The sequence below is a fragment of the Camellia sinensis genome, chromosome 6 (assembly GCF_055761805.1).
Source record: "Camellia sinensis isolate YWXY chromosome 6, ASM5576180v1, whole genome shotgun sequence".
In the NCBI taxonomy this organism is placed as follows: Eukaryota; Viridiplantae; Streptophyta; class Magnoliopsida; order Ericales; family Theaceae; genus Camellia; species Camellia sinensis.
The window spans coordinates 135,548,421-135,575,874 of record NC_138966.1 but is presented as its reverse complement, the minus strand read 5'-3'; the positions used below and the strand labels follow the sequence as shown (position 1 = coordinate 135,575,874).

Genomic DNA, 27,454 nt, shown 5'->3' with positions numbered 1-27,454 from the left:
ATGCATTGCTTGGTCGTCCCTTGCGTAAAGATAGGCTGAGCAGTTATCATGTTACATGAAAGTATTCTTGATCAGAACTACTGTTGCTTGGTTGAGATGATGTCATATCGGAAGGCATGTGAGTATTTATGCGTCGTAAAATTTTTGAGTAGCTAAAAATGGGATAAGGTACTACCAAAATTTGCTGATTTGGTCTTCATTAAGCTGATGTATGGATTTTGCATCGTGTTAGCTGTTCTATATGCCAAACCGATATATCAATTCACTATCATGATATAATTACATGTTTGGATAATTGCGTGTACATGTGACGGTTCCTGCATATTGTGTTGCTTTAGTCGAGCTTTTTCATCTGTTGAAGAAAGAATTGTTGCATAGTTATGTATTGGAGTGAGAGCTTCACTAGAATTCATGAGGGTTAGCGATATTGATGAATGATCCATGCTAAAGGTCATATGACTGCAGTTAGGAAGATGTTATATTCAAACTGAGGGTTGCCTTGATTTATTTATATTGAAGGTGCTGATTTCGAATTGGTTGGCTTTTAAAAATGCAAATTTGGCAGTGGCATGTGTTGGTCAATTGGTGCTGTTTGTGCTATAGAGATGCGGAAATGGTTGATCATTTGCTTGTGCAGTGTCCCGTTGTGTCTCGGCTTTGGTGTACGATTGTTGCTCTTTTTGGTTTGGCTTGGGTGCAACCGGGTTCGGTGTTGGAGGTGTTGCTCAGTTGGGATGGGGCGAGGGTGGGTAAGAGGCGGCAGTAGGCTTGGTTACTTGCTTTCCATTGCTTATTGTGGTTAGTTTGGTTGGAGTGTAACAGGCGTACTTTTCAGAACACGTGTCATTCATTTCTTTGGTTAGAAAGTAGGCTTCTTATGGTTTTGCATAGTTGGGTTACGGGTTCGGTTGATCCTGATGTATTGACTTTTGTACATTTTGTGGAGGATTTGCTTAGATAAGTGAGATTATGCGGACCGTTTTGGTTTGCTATTTCCTTTGTATTCTTTGCATCACCTTGATGGCTTTCTAATAAAGTCTTATTATTTGTCCCAAAAAAAAAAAAAAAGGCAGATTTGGCTATTGCCTTCCTCATGGTGTCAGCATTTCCTTCTTGGTGTAACAACAAACAATCACTATTCTCTCTCATCTACTGAAGAGAGGTATCTGGGATTAACTCTCGCGATTGCAGGATGTTAATAGTTGGTAAGATTTGCTTTGAGACTTAAAACTAAAACCACATAGTATTACTACCACCATGTTGTGTTAGTCCTAGTCCTCTAGCGTCCCCATTTTCTATGCATGAGACTTGTTGGTCAATAGTGTCGTGCCTGGCTTAGTCATCATTTTTCAAGTTTGTGTAAGATTCATATTTCCCAAATTTGATCTGATCTATCCTGAAACACTTGAAGGATGTGGTATGTTCTTTTTGCAAATTGAGCTTTGCACAATGGTAGCAAATCAATGTTGGCATTCTGATGTCTAAGAATTCTGAAAGAGCTCGTATGCAATCTTCTGTTGATGATGACTGATTTTTATGGTTCTTGAAATGCAAATGTTTTTTTCCCCTCCATATTCTTTTTATTTTTTCGGAATGTTCAATTTTACTTTAAATTTGATATGCTGGCCAAAATCTGTGCTGGAGATCATCAATTAGGATCTTAGACGAAGTGTTTAAAGGCAAATGCGCAACTCAAGATGTTTTACCCCTCATGATGCGAGGCGTAAGCCTTAAGACGTGGAGGCGTAAGCATTTTGAATTTCAAATTTAATATTTAGTGAATAAGTTAAAACTTAGAAAATATGAAGAAGAAGAACTCCGAAAATATGAGGAAGAAGGAATATATTTCTGTTATATTCAAAACTTCTTATCTTACAAGACCAAATGACACTCCTTATATAGGAGATATTACAAACATCATCATAACCCATTATATGCCACTTACATATTATATATTACCACTATCTACCACTATCATATTATATACATGCCACTATCTACCACCAACACCACTATCATATTCTATACATGCCACTATCTACAACCAACACCACTATCATATTCTATACATACCACTATCTACCACCAACACCACTATCATATTCTATACATGCCACTATCTACCACCAACACCACTATCATATTATATGCATGAACACAATTTCCAGCACTCCCCCTCAAGCTGGTTTGAAGATATCTTCCATAGCCAGCTTGCTAGTCAGCTTATCAAATTGCTTCTTGTGTAGTCCCTTCGTTAGCACATCAGCTAATTGTTCACCTGTTGGAAGGTAGGTCATACAGATTATGCCAGCATTGATTTTCTCCTTGATGAAATGTTTATCCACTTCTATATGTTTTGTGCGATCATGTAGAACTGGATTATGAGCTATAGATATAGCTGCTTTGTTGTCACAATAGACCTTCATAGGTGTCGGGTGAGAAAGCTTTAATTCTTCAAGAATTCTTTTAATCCACATTACTTCACAGATTCCATGGGCAACAGCTCTGAACTCTGCTTCTGCACTACTTCTAGCTACCACATTCTGTTTTTTACTCCGCCATGTAACTAGGTTCCCACCTACAAAGGAGCAGTATCCGGATGTTGATCTCCTGTCTGTAACACTTCCTGCCCAGTCTGCATCTGTGTATACTTCAACTTGAAGATGTCCATGTTTCTTGAATAGTAAGCCTCTCCCTGGAGTTCCTTTCAAATATCTTAAGATCTTATAAACGGCCTCAAAGTGCTCTGCCCCTGGTGAGTGCATGAACTGACTTACCATGCTGACTGCAAAGGCAATATCAGGCCGCATATGAGACAAGTAAATCAATTTCCCTACAAGTCGCTGATATTGTTCTCTCTCTTTGACTTCTTCAGCCTTAGCAGCTTGTAACTTCAAGTTAGGCTCGATCGGAGTCTCCGCCATCTTACAACCAAGCATACCTGTTTCTCCAAGGAGATCAAGAACATATTTTCTCTGATTAACGAATATACCTTCCTTGGATCTTGCAAATTCCATTCCGAGGAAATACTTGAGGGCTCCCAGATCCTTAATGTGAAATTCTTTTGCGAGTTTCTCTTTGAGGGCTGCTAACTCTGCTTCATCATTACCAGTTAAAATGATGTCATCAACATAAACAATCAAAATTGCAATTTTATTGTTTTTTGAATGTTTATAAAATATTGTGTGATCTGCTTGACTCTGCGAGAAGCCACAACTGATAACTGCCTTCCCAAAGCGTTCAAACCACGCTCTTGGTGATTGTTTGAGTCCGTATAATGACTTGTTCAATCTGCATACTCTGTCACTTCCAAGTCTCTGCTCAAATCCCGGCGGTAGGCTCATGAACACCTCCTCTTCAAGATCACCATTGAGAAATGCATTTTTAATGTCAAGTTGATGTAGAGGCCAATCTAAATTTACTGCAAGAGATAACAGTACTCTGATGGAATTTATTTTAGCAACAGGAGCAAACGTCTCCTGATAGTCGATCCCATAAGTTTGAGTGAAGCCTTTAGCTACCAGTCTCGCCTTGTATCTCTCAACGCTTCCATCTGCGTTACATTTTATCGTAAACACCCATTTACACCCAACTGTTTTCTTGTCTTTGGGTAGATCAACTATCTCCCAAATACCACTTCTCCTTAAAGCATTCATCTCCTCCATGACTGCTAATTTCCAATTCGGATCATCCAATGCTTCCTGTATATTCCTTGGAACAAACAAGTGTGAAATCCTAGATGTGAAAGCTCTATGGTTTTTAGACAGTCTTTGATAGGAGAGGTAATTTGCAATAGGATGTTTAATGCAATTTCGGACACCTTTCCTAATTGCTATAGGTACATCAAGGTCGGAAATAGAAGGAATAGGATTACCTAAAATTTCGATGCCAGAACTCGGGTGGACATTCGGGTCATTAGGATGGACATTCGGGTCATTATTCCTCAGATGAAATCGCTTCCTAGTATAAACCTGAAGCTCAGGATTTAGATCATTTTGTAGTACTTCTCCCCCTAAACAAGAATCTTCTTGACTAGGCACCATAGAACTTGGTTCTCCTAAGTGATCATTATCAGACAGATGTGGTTTTTGTGTAGGATAAATGACATTGGGGAGCGGGATAGAAATATCCCAAAAACGGTCTTCTACTCCACTTGTCTCCCCCTGAAGAGAAGTGTTGGGGAAATAGGATTTTGTTTCCACAAATGACACATCCATACCCACATGAAATTTCTTATTTTGAGGATCGAAGCACTTATACCCCTTTTTGTTTGAGGAATAACCCAAAAAAACACATTTTATAGCACGGGGGTCAAGTTTTGAACGAAATTGACTGGGAACATGAACATAGGCAGTACATCCAAAAACTTTGGCGGGTAAATCAGAAAACAACCTCGTGTCAGGAAAAAAAGTTTTGAGACAATCAAAAGGTGTTTTGTATGTTAACACCTTTGTAGGCATCCTGTTTATCAAATAAGAGGCTGTTAAAATTGCTTCACCCCATAAATATTTAGGAACATGCATGTAAAACATTATAGCACGTGCTACTTCAAGTAGATGTTTATTTTTTCGTTCTGCAATGCCATTTTGTTGAGGGGTATCCCGACATGTAGATTGATGAAAAATCCCATTTTTTTCCAAAAACTCACCCAACTGCTCATTGAAATATTCTGTTCCATTATCAGAATGTAAAATACCAATTTTGGTTTGAAATTGGTTTTCAATCATATTGTAAAAATTTGTGAATAAATTTTTCACGTCAGATTTTTTATTCATCAAATAAATCCAACATAAGCGGGTATGGTCATCAATAAATGTAACAAACCATCTTTTACCAGAAAGAGTAGTGATTTTAGAAGGGCCCCAAACATCACTATGAATCAAATAAAAAGGTTTTGAAGCCTGATAAGGTTTTGGCAAATAAGTAGAGCGATGAAATTTTGCAAAAATGCAACTTTCACAATGAAAAGAAGAACAATCAATCCCTTTAAATAATTCTGGAAATAAATGTTTCAGATAAAGAAAACTAGGATGTCCTAGCCTATAGTGCCATAGCATTATTTTTTCTCGAACAGAGATTGAACTGGTACTATTAAAGCTCTGAGCTTTTTTATTACTAACAGGTACTTCATCAAAGTAGTAAAGACCTTCAAGCATCCTAGCACGCCCAATCATCATCCCCGAGTTCTGGTCCTGAAATTCACAATGGGATTCAAAAAATGTAACACGACAATTAGAATCCTTAGATAGTTTACTGACAGACAAAAGGTTACAGGCTAAGTTGGGGACGTGAAGAACAGCATTGAGATTAATTTTCTCAGTTAGTTTAATAAATCCTTTTCCTGCAATAGGTGAAAAACTACCATCGGCTATTCTGATTTTGTCATGACCAGAACAAGGGAAATAGGTACTAAATAAATGGGAAAAACTAGTCATGTGATCGGAGGCACCGGAATCTATGATCCACGGAGAGAAGTTTAGGCAAGAGAAGGCTTTAGGATTTCTACCTGTTTGTGCCAACAAAACACTAGGAGTACCGGTTGAGGAGTTGGATTTTATCAGCTTTAAAAGTTGATCAATCTGCTCTTTGTTGAAGGGACCTGAATCGGCTTCATTAGCGGTAGGAAAGCCACGATTCTTCTCTCCTTGTTTGCTGCTTTTCCAGTTGGCAGGTTTGCCATGAATCTTCCAACACGTTTCGCGTGTATGGCGAGGCTTGTTGCAAAAATCACACCAGACCCGTGGCTTATCATCAAACCTGCGCTGGTAACTTGCAGCCTTGTTGGCCGCAGCATCGCTAATTAAAGCAGAAATTTCAATTGATTCACCATTACCTTTTTTCTTAAGCATGACGCTCCTTCGGCTCTCTTCCCTTCTGACTTCGGCAAATACTTCGCCAATGGATGGGAGAGGAGGTCTGCCAATAATTCTTCCTCGCACTTCATCGAACTCAATGTTGAGGCCGGCAAGAAACTTGTAAATACGGCTGTCTTCCACAATTTTCTTGTGGTGGTTGCAGTCATCAACCGATTTCCATTCGTATGTGTTGAAGATGTCAAGATCCTGCCACAACCTTTTCAACGAATTGAAATATTTGGTGACGGAATCATCTCCTTGACGAATCTCTCCCAACTTCAAAGTTAATTCGAAAACTTGAGATTGATTTCCTAGGTCAGAATACATCTGACTAACATTATCCCACAATTCTTGTGCAGTAGTATAGCACATGTAATTAGAGCTTATATCCTCCTCCATGGAATTGACCAACCATGTCATAACCATGGAGTTTTCAGCGTCCCAATTGTCGAACAGCGGATCATTCACAGCAGGAGCCTTCTTGTCACCAGTGATGTAACCGATCTTTCCTTGCCCACGGATATACATCCGGACAGATTGTGACCAGCGGAGAAAATTATCACCATTTAGGCAGATGGTGGTGATTTGGACAGAGTGAGAGTTGGACGTTTTCACCGGAATGGCAGCGGCAGGGGTTGAAGTGGTTCCGGACGTGACTTCCGACATGGCTATGACGGTTTTAGGGCTGCTGTGTTTTTTGTTGCTCTGATACCAACTTAGAAAATATGAAGAAGAAGAACTCCGAAAATATGAGGAAGAAGGAATATATTTCTGTTATATTCAAAACTTCTTATCTTACAAGACCAAATGACACTCCTTATATAGGAGATATTACAAACATCATCATAACCCATTATATGCCACTTACATATTATATATTATCACTATCTACCACTATCATATTATATACATGCCACTATCTACCACCAACACCACTATCATATTCTATACATGCCACTATCTACAACCAACACCACTATCATATTCTATACATACCACTATCTACCACCAACACCACTATCATATTCTATACATGCCACTATCTACCACCAACACCACTATCATATTATATGCATGAACACAATTTCCAGCATTAAATATTTTAAAATAGTAAAAATAAATAAATATGAAGGTGTAAATACTTTTCTCCTTAAGGTATTGAACATTTCACTGCAAAAAATGAAGTTTGCTTTCATTGAAAGTGAAATTAATATCCTTAGTTTTAGTGATTGAGCTTCTCACTTGAGAATTAGGTGTGTTTTTTCTTGATTGATTATTTACTTAATTTTTCCTTTACAATCTGCAAAATGGAGGTTTTTTATTTTTTATTTTTTATGTTTAAACAAATCTGCTAAACTAAGTTTAACAAAAACCCAAGGCAACCTCTTCATAAGCGTACTTTTCGTATGCTTATGCTCAAAAGGCGTACAAGACGCACCGAAGGCACATGTTTCAAACTGTTATGCACTAGCCTTTGGGGAGTAAAGCCTAAAAATCAAAGCCTTGATGTGTTTTACCTGAGCCTCAAGGCGAGGCGAGTCCCAGTAAAACCTTTTAAAACTTTGGTCCCAGATATTTTTGTCTGAAACTACTAGTTGGTGCTTCTACACCATGCTTCTGTCTATATTTCACTACGAATAATTTTTCATCTGCTAGAGTTTCATATTACTAGGAGATTTCTAGAATCATTTTTATACTATTCGTAGATTGCAATCACAGCATTGTCTAACATGAAACTATCATTGATGACTTCGTCAGTTGAGCATTTGAAGTTCTGGGCATGATTTGGATACTGTTTGCTGCAAAATAATACATAGTATTCTTAGGGACATCAACTTCCCAATATATGTGTGCTCGTGTTAAAACTTTTGGGCTGTTGAAGTAGATGTAAATTTTACACATTTTGAAGCTGTTGAGGGGCGCAGTTGTGTTACATTAGTGTTGGGACATGAGTTGCAAGGAGTAATAAGGTAAGTACAATGGCTAGTGACTAGAAATTTGAAGTGGTGAGAAGTTGCATGTCTAAGAGCTGATGGGTCTAAGGGTGTGATTGGGCCATAATCTGATTTGTGCATGTGTAACTTTTTCTCATTGTTGATATATCCTGTTTCTTCTTTAGTTTTCCTGAAACAGTGGAAAGTGGATGGTAGCATTATTTTCTGGATGAGGGTTTTGAATTTCAGAAGACTTGGAATGTGATGTGTACATATTTTGCTGCAGTTTGAGAAAAGAATTGTGTTTCATGGTTCTGCTGTTTGTTTTCTTTTGGTACATGTAAGAACTTGGTTCCTACACTTGAACACCTCTAACATGTCCTTATACCACAAACATCAGTTAAGCTAGTGTGCTCTTGTTTGATTTTCTTTTATTTCACTCCATCATTTGTCAATGTTATATGTTTTATTTTGTTATGGCATATTTGGATTGGTACCAAGTTAAATTGTGAGCATAAATTTCTTCAATTTCTTCTGCAAATGCTTTGTTCCTTCGGCTTTCCAGATCTCTGTATCTTATTCAACCATTTCCATTTGTTAGTGTTAGAATTTACCATAAACCTACCACCACTACCACCTCACCTACTCCACTAAACCTAACCCACTACACCACTACCACCTCCACTTCACCTACTCTCCACCTACTCCCAAACACACTCCTATATAATAGGAATCCTTGTTATTGTAATAAACACAACAACATATATCAATCAATAATACATCATATACAATTCTCTTTATACATTCAATTTCAACATGGTATCAGAGCGGGTTTAAAATCTAGTATTTACGCTTCACCGGCGGGCGGCAACCTTACCTTAGCCGTCCGCCGGACCTCAACCTAATCCGCTAGAATTTTCTACACATACCTTACCATCATTGCCCAAATCCTCTCTCTCTCGGAGGCAACCCAGTTTTCCGGCGAGTTTCCGGACTCCGGCACATCTCTGTTTCGTCTGTACCGGCTCGATCTGTGAACCGTCTGATTCTCCTCCTCACGCTCCGACTCGAAGAGAACCAGTTTCCAGGACACATTTCCCAGATTTTCCTGGATACTGGACGCTGTAATTGAAGAACCACATGAGGGAGGGTCCTCTCTTTTATCTCTGGACGAACCAAAATCAGAAGCACAGCTTTTTTGATCTTTGAGATGAAGCACAATTGTCATGGATTCACATAAACGTCCTTCGGAACCACATTTTAGTACTGTTCCACTGCTAGTTAGGGATTTTGATTGACGGAGTCAGGGATTTCGATTCTTGTTGCTGGTACTGAATCGGGGGACACCACTACCTGACCTACGCCGTCAACGCCTTCTTCGGCCCCGACCTCTGCTCCTTCTCCGACTGGCTGGCCTCCACTCTACGCTTCGGCCAGTCTTTCGCTTCCCGAGATCTAGAGAGTGGTCTCCATGCATGTGTGTCTCTGTGTCTGATAGCTGAGAAAGAGAGAGATGGTATCGGTGCATGTGTCCTGTATATGCATGTGCCTCTGTCCTCTTCATGTGCCTCCTTTTCGTCTGAAGCACCTACGTCTCTCTCTCATCTTTTCACTTTTACACCCTCTCTTTTCCTTTTCTTTTCTTTTTTTTTTAATTCTTCACCCAACACCACGTTCCCACCACACCATTATACTATATTCTACCATATTTTTCTTCTTTTCACAACCATCATCATGTCCCCCACTTTCTTTTCCTTTTTTTTTTATATATTTATTTTACTCCATTTTTTTTGAACAGCTACCGAAACAACACCACACCTTCCACCCACCAACCTGTTCCCCATTGATTTTATATAAACAATAAAAAATAATAAAAAACATAAAATAAAATAAAATAAAATAAAAAAATATCATCATCTCTCCTCCGTTTGATTTCAACCTCCATTATTTTTCTTTATTTTCTCCAAACCACTTTCCTTATTTCCCCCATCTTTCATTTTTGATTTCAAATATATTTTTATTATTTCTTTCACATTATTTTTAATCGTTTTCCCATTCCATTCCTACCATATAGCTTTGCACACAACACCATATTTTATTCATCTCAGGGATCAACCCCGATCACAATTTTACACAAAAAAAAAAAAAAAAACACCAAAAGCTTTGTTTTTTTTTCTGCAGCCGGCCACCCACCGACCTCACTTCTTCGCCTATTCCGCCGGTCTCTTCTTCTTGCCTCCGTCCTGGACGGCCCTTGACGGTGTTGCCTCCGTGTTTCCTTGTCCACCGAGCACGTTCACTCCCCCATACTCCTCCACTGCAGCATATGGCGGCCCTCCAAATCGAAACATAACGGTGGCCTTCCGCTTAAGCTCCTTATTTTCTGCCTTCAGCACACTTATCTCTGCTCGCGCATCCTTATACATGCGTTGGAGCAGAGCTAGTTGGGCGTTTAAATGCTGCACCTCATTTGTCCTACTCTGCAGCCGGTTCGACAAGTTTGTGACCGCCGTCATGGTTTCCACACATGACTTCAAAGTATACTGATTGGCCTCCACATCTGACTGCACTGCCATTCTTTGCTCCACAGACCGCATCGGAAAGTTCAACGGAGCAAACTCCGGGGCGCTTGGTTGAGGTTCCAGTGCCACCGCACCAGTTATCTCTCTTGTTGACTCGTTGAGGTCGGGAAAGAGAGTGAGCAGACTCCGGGACGAAGAGGCCATTTTCTGGGCAACAGAGTGTTACAGACTATCTCTCTCAGCAAAACGAAGAGTTTTTTTCAGAGGTTTCCGACTGGTTTGATTTCCACATGTTCTCTCAGCCTCTGCATTGATTTATATAGAACATGACGAAGAGGCCGACACGCGCACTGTCGATCACGTGCATCGCCGCGTGTCTGGCGCGCCTTTTGATGGCTCGTCTTTTGATGAATTGGGCACGCCTTTTGATGGCACGCCTTTTGACAAAATTGGGCACACCTTTTGAGGGTGCAACTTTTTCAACGGTCCGACATGACCCTATAAACTGTCCCGACATTTGATTCCGGTTAGCTCCTTCATGGGTCCGACAAGACTCTGTAAACTGTCCCGACATTGATTTCGGTTAGCTCCTTTATGGGTCCGACAAGACTCTGTAAACTGTCCCGACATTGATTCCGGTTAGTTTCTACAAGGGTCCAGCAAGACTCTGTAAACTGTCCCAACAACTGTCACCACATTGTCTGCTACAACGGTCCGACATGACCCCATAAACTGTCTTCTACATCGGTCTGACACCGCCATCCAGTGTCCTCTACACCGTTATGACACCACCATACAGTGTCCTCTACAACGTTATGACACCCCCATACAGTGTCCTCTACAACGTTATGACACCACCATCCAGTGTCTTCACCAATGGTCTGACACGACCATACAGTGTCTCCTATCCTCTTTTATTTTTTATGTATTTTCTTGTTTTGTTACTCTCTCCAAACTCAAGTTGGTTAGTTTCTATCCTCCTTGAGTTTGCGGGGGCTGTTAGAATTTACCATAAACCTACCACCACTACCACCTCACCTACTCCACTAAACCTAACCCACTACACCACTACCACCTCCACTTCACCTACTCTCCACCTACTCCCAAACACACTCCTATATAATAGGAATCCTTGTTATTGTAATAAACACAACAACATATATCAATCAATAATACATCATATACAATTCTCTTTATACATTCAATTTCAACAGTTAGCTTACGTGGGTTGATATTACGTTTTTTGTCATTGTATTCTTGTATGTTTGCTACTCTTAACTGCTGTGTTTGTGACAAACTGACAACCATGAGCACCTCCATTGTATAATCAGGAACTGGATCTGAAGCAGCAACTTCTTCATTCATTTTCCATCTGTTTCTTATTGATCAACAGTGTCATTTATTTAAATAGATCAAGTAAAAAGTTGCTAACTTACGGTTTTTTTCTTCCCTTCTTTATCGCATTGATTAGTCTGTAGGGCTGTCTCCTCTATGTGGCGGTCAGCAGGAGTTTCAACCACGTTGGCCCGCTGGTACGCCACAATGGGGACCCCGAGGACAACATCCTGCGCAGCCAACAGAGTATGATTATGATTATCCGCAACGAGGGCCATATTGTTCTCAGAATTCACAGTATCCTCCTCAATCGTACAGTAATTATCAGCCGCAACAAGTGGCTTCAAGAAGCAAATTTGGTCCGGGATGGGTCCAAAGGCCTCCAGCAACAATGCAAGGTCCCCCACCCCGAAGTGGTGGCTATGACTATTATGGCAGACAAGGTCATATGGTTGATGCACCGTCATCTAATCCTGTTCTTGGTCCTGGCCCTTCCCATACTGCTATGGGCCCACCTCCTTCACAGGGAAATTACAATTACAGACAGCCACATGGTCCGGAGTATCAGCAAGCTCCATATTCCCAATCTGCACCTCCTCAGAGTTACGGCCATGGATACAATGAAACAAAATATGAAAACCAGGCTCCAAGTCATCATTCCTATGGAGAAGATTCACAGTCAGGAGGCTATTCTCAAGGCACTCATTCAGGCTATACTCAGCAGGCACCATCTTATGGCATGCCACCACATGGACCTCCTTCCCAAGTCTATGGCCAGCACCGAGCTAGTCAACCAGGTGATATGCCTTATCAAGGTCCCATCTCATCGACCCAATCTCCTTCTGGTCAAAATGTGCCACCTCAGCAGACATCCCCCTATGCGTCAAGTGGGCCCACACAGCAAACTTATCAACTCCCATATGGTTCTGCATCTGTTACTGATGGTTATAATCAGCCGCCACCTGCTGCTGCATCTTCCCAGCAAGGTGGTCAGCCAGTTTTAGGTTATGGTCAGGCCGCAGGAGGACAACCAGCTAGATTGAAGTAGATGATGTTCCTTTCTCCTATGAAATGCTTGCTAGATTGAAGCATCCATCCTTTTATTAAGGTTTTGTTTTTAAAGACTTGTCTGTTTAGAACTTTGTTATACTGTTCCAGTCCAAGGGGATATTCTATGTGAATCTCACGTTGCAAGAAATTAAAGTTTTAGAGACAAAAATAATTTGTCTGTAAAAATTATACTTTCAAAGACAAAATGAAAGAATTTTTAAAGAAGTATATTTAATCATACTACTACATTTTAAAGACAAACCTATTTGGTTGCAAAAAGATTTGTAACTTTTTACCAACAACTTTAATTGGTCCCCAATAAGCTAACTCATACATTATTTTATTTTATTTTCATTGTTTTGAGCTTCAATAGCCGGGATGGGATTTCATTTCATTCTCCACACCACACCACACTACTGTCTCTCTCGATCGATCGAATCTCTAAATCTCGATCGATCGTATCTTAGCTTGATTCTTCGAAGCTGAAAGATTTGGAATATACTTGAATCGCCATTGAAGAGAGATAGGTCGATTTTAAGGTAAAATATCCGTATCCATAAACTCATGAATGTTTACAAGAACACATTCTACAATGTGCTTAACTATGTTTCTGTTATTGTTATGGCTTTGCTCTGTCAAATTCCTTGCAAATTGTTCATCTCTCTCTTTCTGTGTGTTTTGTTTTGTGTTTTTCTTTTGTGATTGTGGCTATTGAGTTGGATCTGGTTCCATTCTCTAGCATTTGATCTCCTTCCCAATTTTACTTGAATATTCAGAATGTTTGAATGATTGATATTTGTTTCATTCAATAGATCTGATGAATCTTAGGATATTAATATGATTGGATTTTAAAGCAATATCTTGCTATATCACCAAATTTTTTTTTTTTTTTTTAACAGATTGTTAATCTGTGGTACAATGCTGAAAAGACTATTAGGATCAACTCATTACTAAAACTGCTTGATTATTGTATGCATATAAGTTGTTTGATGAAATGCTTGTATGAGTTGTCCTTTTGGAGCTAGTAATTATATGGTCTCTGAAAGGTCATATAGTTCATTTGGCACTGGTCATAGCTCTTTTCCTAATTCTTTTGATGGGTATGAGAAGCGTGGTGATGATGATATGCATTCTTTCTTTCTTTGTTTATTAAAATTTGGTGTATTTTTTTTTTTAATTTTTTTTTTTAAGACATTCTAATCTAGAAGGGTCTAAAATTAAACAATATCAAAAGAAATTTAAAAATTCACAAATAAAAAGAAATTGAAAAAGAATGTGACTAATTCCCAAACAACCACAACAATTGGATACTATTAGCTATTGGCATGGATATCTTAAATTTGTTCGCCAAAATGAAAGAAGATTTTGGTCCTATTAATTACATGAATGAAAATGAAAATCTCAGTTTAAAACAGAGGTTTTTTTAAGCTATTAAAGTGCAAAACTATTCTCACCTTTTCTTTTAAACATAACACAAAGAAAGTAATAAGCTATTAACATTTTTATTAGTGAAGCTTTGTGGTAATTCTGGCCAGTTAGAGGTTTTTGTCCAGTTTGCATGTTTTTGGGTGTTTTTGGGTTTCCAAGTTGATTGTCATAGTTTCCTGTCACAAGTTTGCTATTTAACTAAATTTATTCTCTGTTTCTTTGTTTATCAAAATTCATAAATTATGTAATGTGTGAAATTTTCCTTACCTTCAGCACAGGGGTTTTGTGCTGACTTAATTGATTTGTTGTTCTCATTCTTAGGCTCTCAAATATTCTTTAGATTTGTTATTTTATTTTGACAAATTGTTGGTAACAGATGTCATAATTCTTAACTTACAGAGTTCCGATTTAGACCACTAATACACCATCACTAAAAGCAACACTACTTACATGACAGTATAAGGAAAAAAATAAAAAACAAAGGCCAAACTATCACATCAGTGTGGTGTCTACATTTCGCCACGTCGTTAGTGGTTGGTTTAGTGATACTAAATTAGTGGTATGAAGCATTTTTGTAACTTACATGTTTACCAGTTTCATGATATTTGTATTTCTCGAGCATAGATTGAAAGAGTAGATATTGGAAAGGCATTTAAGATTAATAAAGTCTAATCTGGCTTAATATTTGAATAATGAACTCTATATGTGAAGGCATCTTGTATTAATAATTTCTTATGGGTATATTGTGAATTAGTCACTCCAATTTTACTTTAATTTTCAATGTCATATTCGAACTTTTTTTTAATTATTTAAATCTTCTTTCTTTTTGGTTTAAATATGAGAAAAGAACATGGATAGTGAAAATTATTATTAGTTTTAAATGAAATTATTTTCAATTTAGGATAAAATGATAATTTATTCAAAGGGGCATCTATCTTTGATTTCTTTTTCCTTTTTTCTACTCATTTGTTAATCTTTTTATTTTTTTTATGTAGTTTAAATTCTAAAATTAGGTCAATTAAGTAGCACATAATAATAACATTATAGTTTTTTTCACATCTAATAATGCATTGGACTATATTGACTTAATTATGAAAATTGAAGGGCTTAAATAGAAAATTAATAGTTTGTATTTCACTGTTAGTGTATATTAATGTATGGTTACTTTAGTGCTAGTGCGGTTAGCCTTTCGGCTATATGTAATAATAGTGCTTCGGCTACTCTCAGACTCTCTCCTCTATAAAGGAGCAAAACTAACATTTGAATATATAACATTTAATACATATAATTTATTTTATCTCATTTTCTATATATTATTCTAACATGATATCAAATCTATAAATTAAGTTCTTGGTATTCTTTATCTTCCGGCGGGTTGCAACCTTGTCTTGACCGTCCGCCAGACCTCAACCAATTGAAACCTTCATCAACTCCAGCAAGACACCTCTCACCCTTTCTCTCTCTCTGATAGACACTCTCTCTCTCTCTCTCTCTGGTGCATGGCAAAGGGAGCATTATTTGTTTTTTTTGGAGCTAAACAAAGACATGAACATGGAGGCAACAGACCACTACAACTGATCTCTCTCTCTCTTGCTGGGCTATCACACACAGAAGGCACATGGCGAGAGGGACACCACCACCTGGAGCTTGACAACCCGAAAAACAACACCACTACAGCTAGCTCTCTCTCTCTCAACCTAAAACCTCTCTCTCTCTCGGTGTGCATGGAGGAGAATAGCAGCTGGGCTAACAGAAAAACACAAAAGACACACAGCAGCGGCATCACCAACTCTCTCTCAGGTACTGTCTTCGAAGAGCTAAAATCTCTGTATCAACACACTCTCTTCTTTGTCAATCACTCTAACATATGGGTGAGAACAACACTGCTACCAAGAACCAGAATCATCTTAGCCACACCATGCTATGGACATCTCTGCCGGCGGCTCTAAATGCTTCGATGACGATGGCCGCCTCAAACGGACAGGGACTCGGAGTTGCCATTGGGTACACCATTGCATCTTCCATAAGCATGATGGCAATCAAGACGTCTAATTGCTTCCATGCAAATCCATGTTCATTTTTGGTGTTGATGAAATCATTTTCTCTCAAATTCTGGATTTCGATCAGATTTCTTGGCTTTCAATTGTTGCCGCGGTCATGTTGCGCATCCAGAAGAGTACTCGGACGGAAAGGAAGCCGACGCCTCCTGAGTTAACTCGTCAATTGATCTCTCTCTCTACTCAAGGACACCATCCAAAACATCTTCACTCAGCCTCAACAAAAGCAGACTCCAAACCCACCACTATGTCAACTTTCCAACCCATCATCCACCACCTTTTGCACACACGCATATCCACCGACTTTTGTCCCCCCCTTCCTTTTTTTTTTTTCACCCAGAGAGATATGATATCCCTTTTTATTTTTAAAACAATCTTCACCTTTTGCAACCCACTCACCGACTCCCTCAAAACAAAATAGAATCATCATCTAACTTTGCCACCCCTCTAATAATTATCCAACTAACACTCTACCATAGGTCCCTGACGCTTTTCTTTTAAAACTCATCCTTTCTTTTTTTTTTTTCTTTTTTTTTACATCTCCTCCTCCACCAAAGACATAATCATCATGCTGACCATACACCATCCTCTAAAATAATAATTCTCCACACACTCACAATTTGACCCATTCTTATTATTATTATTATTATTTTTATATTTTTTTCTTTTTCATTCAACCGTTTCAGAACCCAACAGTCTGATCTCACTACCCCCACTTTCTCTTTATTTTAACCATCATTTCTTTCACTTTTCACCACCTTTATTTTGTTCTCTTCCTGATCCATCTTTTTATATCCCCAACATGGACAACCGACTCAAAATAATATATATATTATCCCAACTTTCATCATCAATTAGTTTCATGTATAGCGAGAGAGAATAAATTGTATGTATTTAATGTTGTATATTCAATTTTTAGAGAAGACTCCTTTATAGGGGAGAGTGTGTACAGAGGGGCCAAAAGTGGCCGAGAGAGAAGGGACAGCACTACAGCACTACAGCATAATATAATATACGCACACTAACACGGCACTACAACACTGTAATATACTAACAGGCCCCCTCAAACTCAAGGAGGATAGGTACCAACCAACTTGAGTTTGGAGAGAGTAACAAAACGTGAAAATAAATTGACAAATAAAATAAAATAGGATAAGAGACACTGTATGATCGTGTCAGACCGTTATAGAAGATACTGTATGGTCGTGTCGAACCATTGATGAAGACATTGTATGGTCGTGTCGGACTGCTGTAGAAGACACTGTGTGGTCGTGTCAGACTGTTGTAGAGGACACTGTATAGTCGTGTCAGACTGCTGTTAAAGACACTATATGGTCGTGTCGGACCGCTGTAGAAGACACTGTGTGGTTGTGTCAGACTGTTATAAGAGTTAGCCGAAATCAATATTGGGACAGTTTACGAGGGCATGCCGGACCGTTGTAGTAGACACTGTGTGGTCGTGTCAGACCGTTGTAGAAGACACGGTGAGGTGGTGTCGAACCGTTGGAGAAGACACTATATGGTCATGCCAGACCAGTGTTGTTGTATGGGTGTGTATATAGGCTATCCAAAGATATACATGTATATATATTACGCCCTCAAAAGTTGCGCCCAATTCATCAAAAGTCGCGTATGACACTGTGGCTTCGAGTGTTCTGCGATTCACGTGGCTCTCGCTCCCCGTTTGTCGTCTTTGTCACGTGGCTCTCGTTCCCATTTGTCGTCTTCATTTTTTGGCTCTCTATTTAAATTGAGGCCGAGGCTGGATAGAGACAGTGCAAAACAAACCATTCTGAAATCTCGTCGTTCTTTGATAGCTGCAAACCCGTTCTGACATTCCCTGAAACACTTTGCTTCTCTGAAACACTCTGCAACCCCTAACATAACATGGCTCTTCTTTCTGTGGTCCGCTCACCCTTTTTTCAAACCTGAATGAGTCCATAATAGAGATAACCGGTTCTGTCGCCCTTGAATCGCAACCAACCACCCCTAGACCAAGCGCCTCTATTTTTTGCTCCATTGAACTTTACGATGCTGTCAATTGAGTAAATAATGGCAGCTCAATCTGACATTGAGGCCAACCATTATACGCTGAAGTCATGTGTGGAGACCATGACTGCGGTCACTAACTTGTCTCACCGGCTGCAGAATAGGACAAGTGAGGTACAACAGTTAAATGCCCAACTCTCTCTGCTGCAGCGCATGTACAAGGATGCGCGAGTAGAGCTTTGCGCGCTGAAAGCGGAGAATAAGGAGCTGAAATGGAAGGTCACCGTTATGGTCCGATTTGGGGGTTCGCCATACGCTACGTTTGAGAAGCAGCGGGGAGGCAACTTGCTCGGTGGACTTGGAAACACTAAGGCAGGGCTGTCCAAAGGCACCCAAGAGGAAGAGATCGGCGGCTGAGTAGAGAAATAGAAAAGAAAAATTCCACCGGTGTGTGTGGTTGATGGTTATGGGTGTGGTTAGTTAGTTGTTTTTTTTTTTTTTTTTTTTTTTTTGGTGTAGAACGGTGATCGGGGTTGATTCCTGATGTGAATAAAACAAGGTTTGTTATGCAAATTTGTATTTTTTTTTATTTTTTTTTTGGAATGGAAAAAGAAGATAGAAAATAAAAGAAAGAATGACCCGTAAGAGACATGCCCAGGTGGGTTGAACTATTAAAAAAAAAAACTAGGTGGGTTGGAAAGTGGAAATAGGAGAGAGAGAATGAGTGGTGGGATTGTGAGAGTGGAGATGCTTTCAACATAATCAATTATCAGTCCATTGAATAAAAAATAAAAAGAAAGGCGTTGATGGTGGAGGAAAGTGGACGGATTGGCAAGTTGGTGATGTTTAAATGAAAGAAAGAGTGTGCATATCTCTACTCGCGCATCCTTATACATGCGCTGGAGCAGAGCGAGTTGGGCATTTAACTGGTGCACCTCATTAGTTCTATTCTGCAGTCGGTGCGACAACTTGGAGATCGCAGTCACTGTCTCCAAGCACGACTTCAGCGTAAAATGGTTGGCTTCAATGTCCGTTTGTGCTGCCATTATTTGCTCCACTAATAGTATTGGAAAGTTCAACGGAGCAAAGGCAGTTGCACTCGGTCCAGGGGCACTTAGTTGCGCTTCAAGTGCGACAGAACCGGTTATCTCTATTGTGGACTCATTTAGATCTGGAAAAAGGGTGAGCGGACCACGGGAAGAAGAGGTCATGTTATGTTAGGGGTTGCAGAGTGTTTCAGAGAAGTAGAGTGTTTCAGGAAATGTCAGAAAGGGTTTGCAGCTCTCAACGAACGAAGAGATTTCAGAATGGTTTGTTTTGCACTGCCTCTATCCAGCCTCAGCCTCAATTTAAATAGAGAGTGAAGAGACGAAGACGACAAACGGGAGCGAAAGCCTGAATCGCGCGACACTCGAAGCCACAGTGTCATGCGCCACTTTTGATATATTGGGCACGACTTTTGAGGTGCGACTTTTGAGGACGCGATATATATATATATATATCTTTGGGCAACTTATATACACGAACATACAGTGTCTTCTACAATGGTCTAACACGACCACACAGTGTCTGCTATATCAGTCCGACATGACCTTGTAAATTGTCCCGACATTGATTCCGGTTAGCTCCTACAACGGTCCGACATGACCACACAGTGTCTTCAATAACGGTCTGACACGACCATACAGTATCTTCTACAGCGGTCTGACACGACCATACAGTGTCTCCTACAACGGTCTGACACGGCCACACAGTGTCTTCTACAGCGGTCTGACACGACTATATAGTGTCTGACACAGCGGTCTGACATGACCATACAGTGTTTTCTGCAACGGTCTGACATGACCATATAGTGTCTCCTACAGCGGTCTGACATGACCACACAATGTCTTCTACAGCGGTCTGACACAACCACACAGTGTCTTTTACAGCGATCTGACACGACCATACAGTATCTCCTATCCTATTTTATTTTATGTATTAGTTTATTTTCATGTTTTTGTTACTCCTTCCAAACTCAAGTTGGTTTGTACCTATCCTCCTTGAGCTTGAGAGGGGATGTTAGTGTATATTAATGTATGCTTACTTTAGTGCTAGTGCTATTAGCCTTTCGACTGTATGTAATAATAGTGTTTCGGCTACTCTCAGACTCTCTCCTTTATAAAGGAGAAAAACTCCGAACATTTGAATATACAACATTCAATACATATAATTTATTTTCTCTCATTCTCTATACATTATTCTAACATTTACAATAAAAAGTTTAAAGGTTGGATTGAGAACTAAATAAAAGTTGGAAACTTAGAAAGACTAATGATATCTTGTCAAAAAACAATAAATAGAGCAAAATGATTCTACATACAACCTTGGGAGTGTAAATGGTGAAACAATAGTGAGAAAAACAATATGGTAATGTTTGGTAGAATTTTCTAAATATGATTTGAGAATAAAGTTGTATTTTGAATTTGTAGGTTTTGGAATTATGATTTGAGTGTGGAAATTTTGTTTGGTTATGAGTTTTGAAAAGAGTTTTACAGAGAGTTTTAAGTTTTTGGAGTTTTAAGTTTTTGAAATTAGAAAAGTTATTTGATTCAAAAATTTATAACTCATAACCAAACACACAACCCAAAATTCTATTCAAAGCTCATATAAAAATAAAAAAAAATTCTAAAAATATTTTTTTATTTATAATATAAAAATAACAGGTGCAAAAAAAAAAAAAAAAACTGTTCCGGTCAACCGCCCAGACGCTTGGGGGACATCCGGGAGGATGATCGAGTTAGCCAAATTTTCCCCCTGGAAAGGAGTTTTCAAAAGTAAGTATGGAATTATAATTTGAAAATTCAAAATAAACACCACACTCAAATCAGTGGGTAGAAATGTGTTTGGAACACCTAACCAAACACAGCCTAAATGTTTCTGGTGCATCCATCGAAGTGGATGTCTGAGTTGATGCATCTTGAATAGTGAGAATGCAAGAAACAATAAATGTTTCATGCAAGCTTATGTGGTAGTTCCTTGGATCTTGAATTAGCAAATTTGTTTTTTAAATCGAATTGCTTCCATGAAATTTTAATAAATGTATCAGAATTTTTTTTACCTTGTGATAATCTGAATAGGCTTGGGAATTCCTCTTACCTTATACTCTGACTTATGCATTTAATAATAGGTGAGATGTGGCAAGAATAAGTTGAATAGGGAGAAGTTAAAAGTCTTCCACACTGTTGGCTCGAAGGCCTTCAGAAAAGTGCAATATGATGAGGTATTAATTATAGAATCTATAATTTATGTTTTGCGATTGTAATTGAACAACGTAATCTATATTGAGGTTTAATGTGTGCTATAAATGGCATAGCGAGACCGTGCCACTGGAGAGGAACTTGGACTTGTTGAGTTGTACAAAAAGACGCATTTTAGTGAGAAAAAAGAGGCATGGGTGCATGCTGATATTGAGATTAGACATGTAAGACATCAATCTTTATGTACTTTCATTCCTTATATCCTTAATAAGATGTTGATGTTAGTTTTATCTCAACTAATGAATATTGTAGTACAAGCTTGAAAAGCGGTCGGAGAAAGCTATTGAAGATGGATCTTACCCGCTATTTGATAAACAACTTTCTATTGGGGTATTTGGACAAAAAGTTAGCTACATACGAGGCTTAGGGCGTGGTTGAAAACCAAGTACAACATTATCTAGAAAATGTACCCGTGCCCAACTTGAGAGGGATAATGAGGCTGCTACAAGGGAGACTAAAGAGCAACAAAGAATCAATGAGGAGCTGGTGGAAAGAATTCAAATCTTAGAGTCCGGTTGCACGGAATACAATGCCAAAATTGACTTCTTGATGTAGCAAATTAGTCGAAGAGGACCCTCTACTGATTCTTCTTCTTAGTAAGTCATCTTTTGAAATCTACATTTGTTTCCTTTGTGGGTTTCTATACTATTTTCATGAGTATGCACTAAATATTGTTTTATCCATTTTGTTGATCATGAATTCATAGCTTAGCATCAATAATTGTATTCCAAAGAGTCAATAAGGCTTTAACTCAGACACAACACATAGCTTCCCCTGAATGAAAAAAGTTTGGTCTAAAAGCTTATGAATTATGTTGAATTATGTTGTTTGAAATGGCAATAAGGCTAAAAGCTTATCAATTATCAGTAAGGCTTGTGAATTTTGTTGTTTGAAATGGAAATAAGAGAGATGATAGGGACCTCAAATTTAGTTAATTTGTTGGGTAAATGTGACTGGGTCATGAAAACAAAATCACCCTAAAAGCTTTAGGTGATTCTTTCTTTTCTTTTATTTTCTTTTTTGGGTTTTATTTATTGTGCGTTTGTGGTGTATTTGCAGTTCATTTCTTGGTCATACCAAAACAGGCACAGTTGCACAGAGATATAATGATTTAATGTTTTGGTTAATGGGTATGAAATATGATTGCTGCATATGGAATGAGTATATAAACTTCGAGTAGATAATAGATATAGAAGGGGATGTGTTCAGAAATGGAAAATGAAGTTTTTAATGTGGTTTAGCTTAGTACATATGTGAATTGTCTGGTTAAATTTCCTTTACTTTGTCTTATTGTCTTGTTAATGTTGTGGTCATGATGTGGCAGATTGAAATTTAAATGTGCACTTTGAAGGTTTGGGAGCTCTTTGCGAGATTTTGAATGACATTTCAATGAAGCCCTTGGGAAGAAGATGTGATGGATGAGTAGTTCTGTTTTGTAGGTAGCCTTATAAATTGGAAACAATGCTTATGGCACTAGCCTTATAAATTGAATAGTTGAATGCTACAAACAATACTTATGGCACTATCCTTGTAAATTGGTAATGATACTTTTGAAATCTCTATCAGTTTATGATATACAATCAAATATTACATATTAATGAATCAAAGCATGGTATTTGTTTATCATTGAAATATCTTTTGATTAGGTCTCTTTAAATATGATGAGCATGGTGCTTTTCTTTTTTTTCTTTTTTTGGTGTTGTTAAATTTTAATTTGGAGTTGAACAGATGGTCTGGTGATATGTTTGATATTTTCTGTTTCGTTGTTGAGAAATCAAGAAAGGAATATGAGTTTCTGTTCAAACTAGTATTTTTAGAGTAATTGTTACAAAATCAAAAAGCAAAAAATATATATATATATATATTATCAAACTTTGATAGACCAATTTTAGTTGTTTGAAAAAACATTATAACTTTTGCAGACGACTTTTAGTTGTCTGGAAAACTAAAACTTTTAGACACAACTTCCACTTGCCTCAAAAACTAAAACTTTTAGAAACCAATTTGGGTTGTCTCAAAAACTAAATTTTTTATCTCCGTAAATACACTGTATGTCGTAGGTTGTAATAGATTTTTAGAGACAAAATTTGATTGTCTCAAAATCAAAATTTTTTGTAACCACATATTTTTGTCTCTAAAAATCTATTTACGACAAATGTAAAATTTTGTCTCTAAAAGTCAAATTTTGACTTTTTTGACGATCCATTTGAGACAAATTTCACGACAGACAAAATTAGTTAGCTAAAGTTTTTCTTAACAAATATTTATATATTTTTAGGAACGAAATAAATTTATTCCTAAAAAGCTGATTTCGTGTAGTGTGATATGACTTCCCACCTTCTCATTCCATGAAGCTACATATGTTATATGTTTGTTTAGTGCAGTGTGTTGCTTTTTTAGGGTTAATTTTTTTTTCTTCATATATATAAATAAATTGGTAGTCTTTGTTTATGTGTTTTTTGGTCATCTCCTGGGTCTTACTGGAAGCCAAGAAGCTGGTAGTTTCTATTTCTACACTATTTTGTCTCAATTTTTTCTGTTTGTGTCGTTCCAATATTAATTTCTGAATAAAAGTAAAGTGTTTGGATATCAATTACTTATATTTGAAGAAATCATTTTTGTTTGGAGGTTTTGAAACGGTAAAATGGGTGAGAATTGAGCAATCTGTGATTATGCGAATATGGGTGGGGTATTTTGGTTTCTCATAAAATTTATCTAGTACCTTTCATTTGAAAAAAAAAAAAAAAATTTAAAAATTTTATTCGTGTGTAAAATTACTTTTGAGGAGAAAAGATTAAAATTAAATAGATTTAATTATTTCCTTATAGTTATTAAACTAATATCTCTACTTCTTTTCTTTCTTTCTCATTTTTTTTTTCTTTACTATGCATCTAATTTAAAAAAAGTGAGAATCATAGGCTGTGTTTGGTTTGGTTTTATTTTAGAATTATAATTCCAATCAAAAAATTTCAAAACTCATAACTAAACACATAATTCAAAAACATATTAAATTCAATTCAAAAATTATTTTCAAAACTCATAACTAAACACACAGCTTAAAATTCAATTCAAAACTCTTTTCAAAACTCAAAACCAAACTTTTTTCAAAACACTATGTAAAAAAAAATCAAAAAAATATTTTTTTATTTTGTTTTTTAAAATTATGATTTAATTGTGAAGTCGTATTTGGAGTTATGAGTTTTGAGTTGAACTTTGAAAAGAAAAAAAGTGTTTGGTTATGAGTTTTAAATTGTATTTTGAGTTGAGTTTTAAAAAGAAAGAATTTGTTTGGTTATGAGTTTTGAAAATAGTTTTGAATTGTATTTTGAATTATGAATTTTGAGGCGAGTTTTAAAAAGAAAAAATTTGTTTGGTTTTGAATTTTGAAAAAAGTTTTGAATTGTATTTTGGGTTTTGAGTTGTATTTTGAACTTTTTTTGGATTTATTTTTTTAAAATGTTTAAAAATTTATTAATTTTATTTTTTTGGGTAAATATTTTATATTTTAAATATTTATTTATTTATTTTAATGTGAATTGTATTTCATACATTTGAGTGCTGCATTTTTTTGAATATATTTTTTTAATATTAAACATTTAAATAAATTATTTTTATTTTAAATATATAATTTTTATTTTAAATGTTTTATTTTTTTATTTTAAATGTTTTATTTTATTTTATAAATATATTTTTAAATATTTTGTTATGTGTTTAGTTATGTTATGTGTTTGGTTAAGATTTGAATGTGGAGTTTTGAAAGTAAGATGGAGCTCTGAGTCATGTGTTTAGTTATGAATTTTGAAAATAGTTTTTGAATTGAATTTTGAGCTATGTGTCTGGTTACGATTTGAGTGTGGAGTTCTGTTTTGAGTTTAAAATATTAAAAAAATTAAAATATTTACAAATAAAATAAAAATTATATATTTAAAATAAAATAAAATTTTTCTTAAACATTTTTAAATATTTTAAAAAAATAAATCCAAAAAATTTCAAAATACAACTCAAAATTCTTTTCCAAATTCAAAAACTCTTTTCAAAATACTTTTCAATACTCTTTTCAAAATTCATAATCAAACAAATTTTTTCTTTTCAAAACTCAACTCATAACTCCACACTTAAATTGCAACTCTACATTCAAATCATAATTCCAAAACTAAACAAAATGGAGCCATAGTGTTTTGATCATAAAAAAATAAAAATAAAAACAATGAACGAAGAAATGGTGTTAAAGGACTAGCAAAAAAGTGAAATTGTGAGTTTTTTTGTTTGTTTTTTATGTTTTCATTTCATTTTTGAGATCCAGAATCAAATAGTCTGAAATCACACTACCGAACAAAAAATACATATACCCACTGCTAAACAAAAACTGCCAGACAAAAAATACATATCTAATAACTCACTAAACATTATTAATTTCATTTGTCTGGCATTTTTATTTTGTTTTTAATGATTATGTTTTTATTAAAGAGTTTGCATTTTTTTTTTTTGGCAATTAACAATCTATTGTCTATAAATATTGTTTTCACTTTTTAACGTGTCAATTTGTTATTAGAAAATCATAAACGGACTCAAAATTAAGTACTAAAAATTGAATGCTGAATTTTTTAAGTAAGAAAGTTGTTCGGTAAAAATTTAAGTGTTGAACTAAAATAGCAATATGGCTAGTAGTGCATTGTTAATGGGTTGTTGCTTCCTGATCATTCAGTACATCCGAAAGCAAGTAATTGGATGATTTTTATCACCCATGTACTAATGGATAGGAGAAAGCATATACTAACCGTATTGATCAATTTCATATGCTTGTTAGTCCTAATGTGGTAATTAGCAAAACTACCAACATAGATGGATTGGGATAATATCTCAATGTGCTTTTATGGATGTTCGTATTGACAAATTTGAATATATTTGTATTGACAAATTTTATGAATGTTTTTATGGATGTTTGTATACTTTATATTTTTATGGATGTTTGATGTTTTAAGAAAAAGTAAATCTGTAAACGTGCGGGTAATAGATGGTTAGACAAATCTAGTTTGTTTGGCAACATGACACCAGAATAATATAAATTGTTTGGCAAACTAAATGTTTTAAGAAAAGTAAATTTGTAAACATACGACAACAAATGGCTGGATAAATACAATTTGTTCAGTAACATAACAACGAAGTAATTCAAAAGGAATAGGTGTAATGAGAAAATTTTGTAAGAGTTTTGAAAATGATTTAATTTAGGATTAGCTTTACTATTATAAAGGGAGAAATGAGGATTTTAATTTTTTTTAATGATATAATAAAAAAAATAAGTATAAAGAGATAAAATTGTGGTGTAATTTCCCTTCGCTTTTACTTTCTCCATTAATAAATTCGAGAATTTGAAGGATTTTTTGTAATCATATGCTGGTCTTATGTTTTGTATTGGACTTGCAATGATATATATATATTTTTTGGAAAGGTTATATTTTATTAATTTTATTATGGGTCTAATATATATTAAGTAGATGCTCAAAACTTTGTTGGCATAGGGGGAGGAGGAAGTACTTAGATTAGTCTGGTTGCTTAGGAGTGCACCAGATATGTGCAATGAAAAACCAGATGTATTGAAATGGACAGCAGAGCCATCTGGATTGTTTAGTGTAGAATCAGCCTATAAATGGAGTGAATCCCTTCTCAGTCCTGTTTTGGCAATGGCAGACTCTATATGGAATAATTTTGCTCCTCCCAAAGTACAATTTTTTGGGTTGGCATGGCTTGGGAAGGTCAAAACTTCCTGTTTTCTTCATGGAATTGGTATACTTGATGGGAGTGTCAATCTTGAATGTGTTTTCTGCCATAATGATGTTGAAACCGTAGAGCATATTCTTCTTGTATGTCCTTTTGTTTGGAGGCTTTGGTCAAACATTGTGAGATGGTGGGGTTTTCAGTGGGTCATGCCAGGTTCTGTAGATGGGCTGCTGCAGTGGTGGTATGGATACAGAATGTCAAAATTGG

The 27,454-nt window shown here is 36.7% G+C and overlaps 1 protein-coding gene and 1 long non-coding RNA gene across 6 annotated transcripts in view; both read left to right on the top strand.

Annotated features, from left to right (window-relative positions):
- LOC114266895 (uncharacterized) overlaps window positions 1–12,865 on the top strand; it is a 38,240-nt gene extending 25,375 nt beyond the window's left edge. For all 5 annotated transcript variants that reach the window (XM_028207844.2, XM_082872622.1, XM_028207845.2 and 2 more), the window contains one exon: window positions 11,783–12,865. In XM_028207844.2, the coding sequence (XP_028063645.2) occupies window positions 11,783–12,694 (912 nt within the window). In that variant the 3' untranslated portion in view covers window positions 12,695–12,865. The remainder of the gene's footprint in view (window positions 1–11,782) is intronic.
- A 195-nt stretch (window positions 12,866–13,060) lies between these two features.
- LOC114266898 (uncharacterized) lies at window positions 13,061–23,095 on the top strand. Its single transcript, XR_003630801.2, has 5 exons — window positions 13,061–13,235; window positions 21,340–21,432; window positions 21,526–21,633; window positions 21,722–22,065; window positions 22,794–23,095. It is a non-coding gene; the product is annotated as an uncharacterized LOC114266898 (long non-coding RNA).
- The last annotated feature ends 4,359 nt before the right edge of the window (window positions 23,096–27,454 follow it).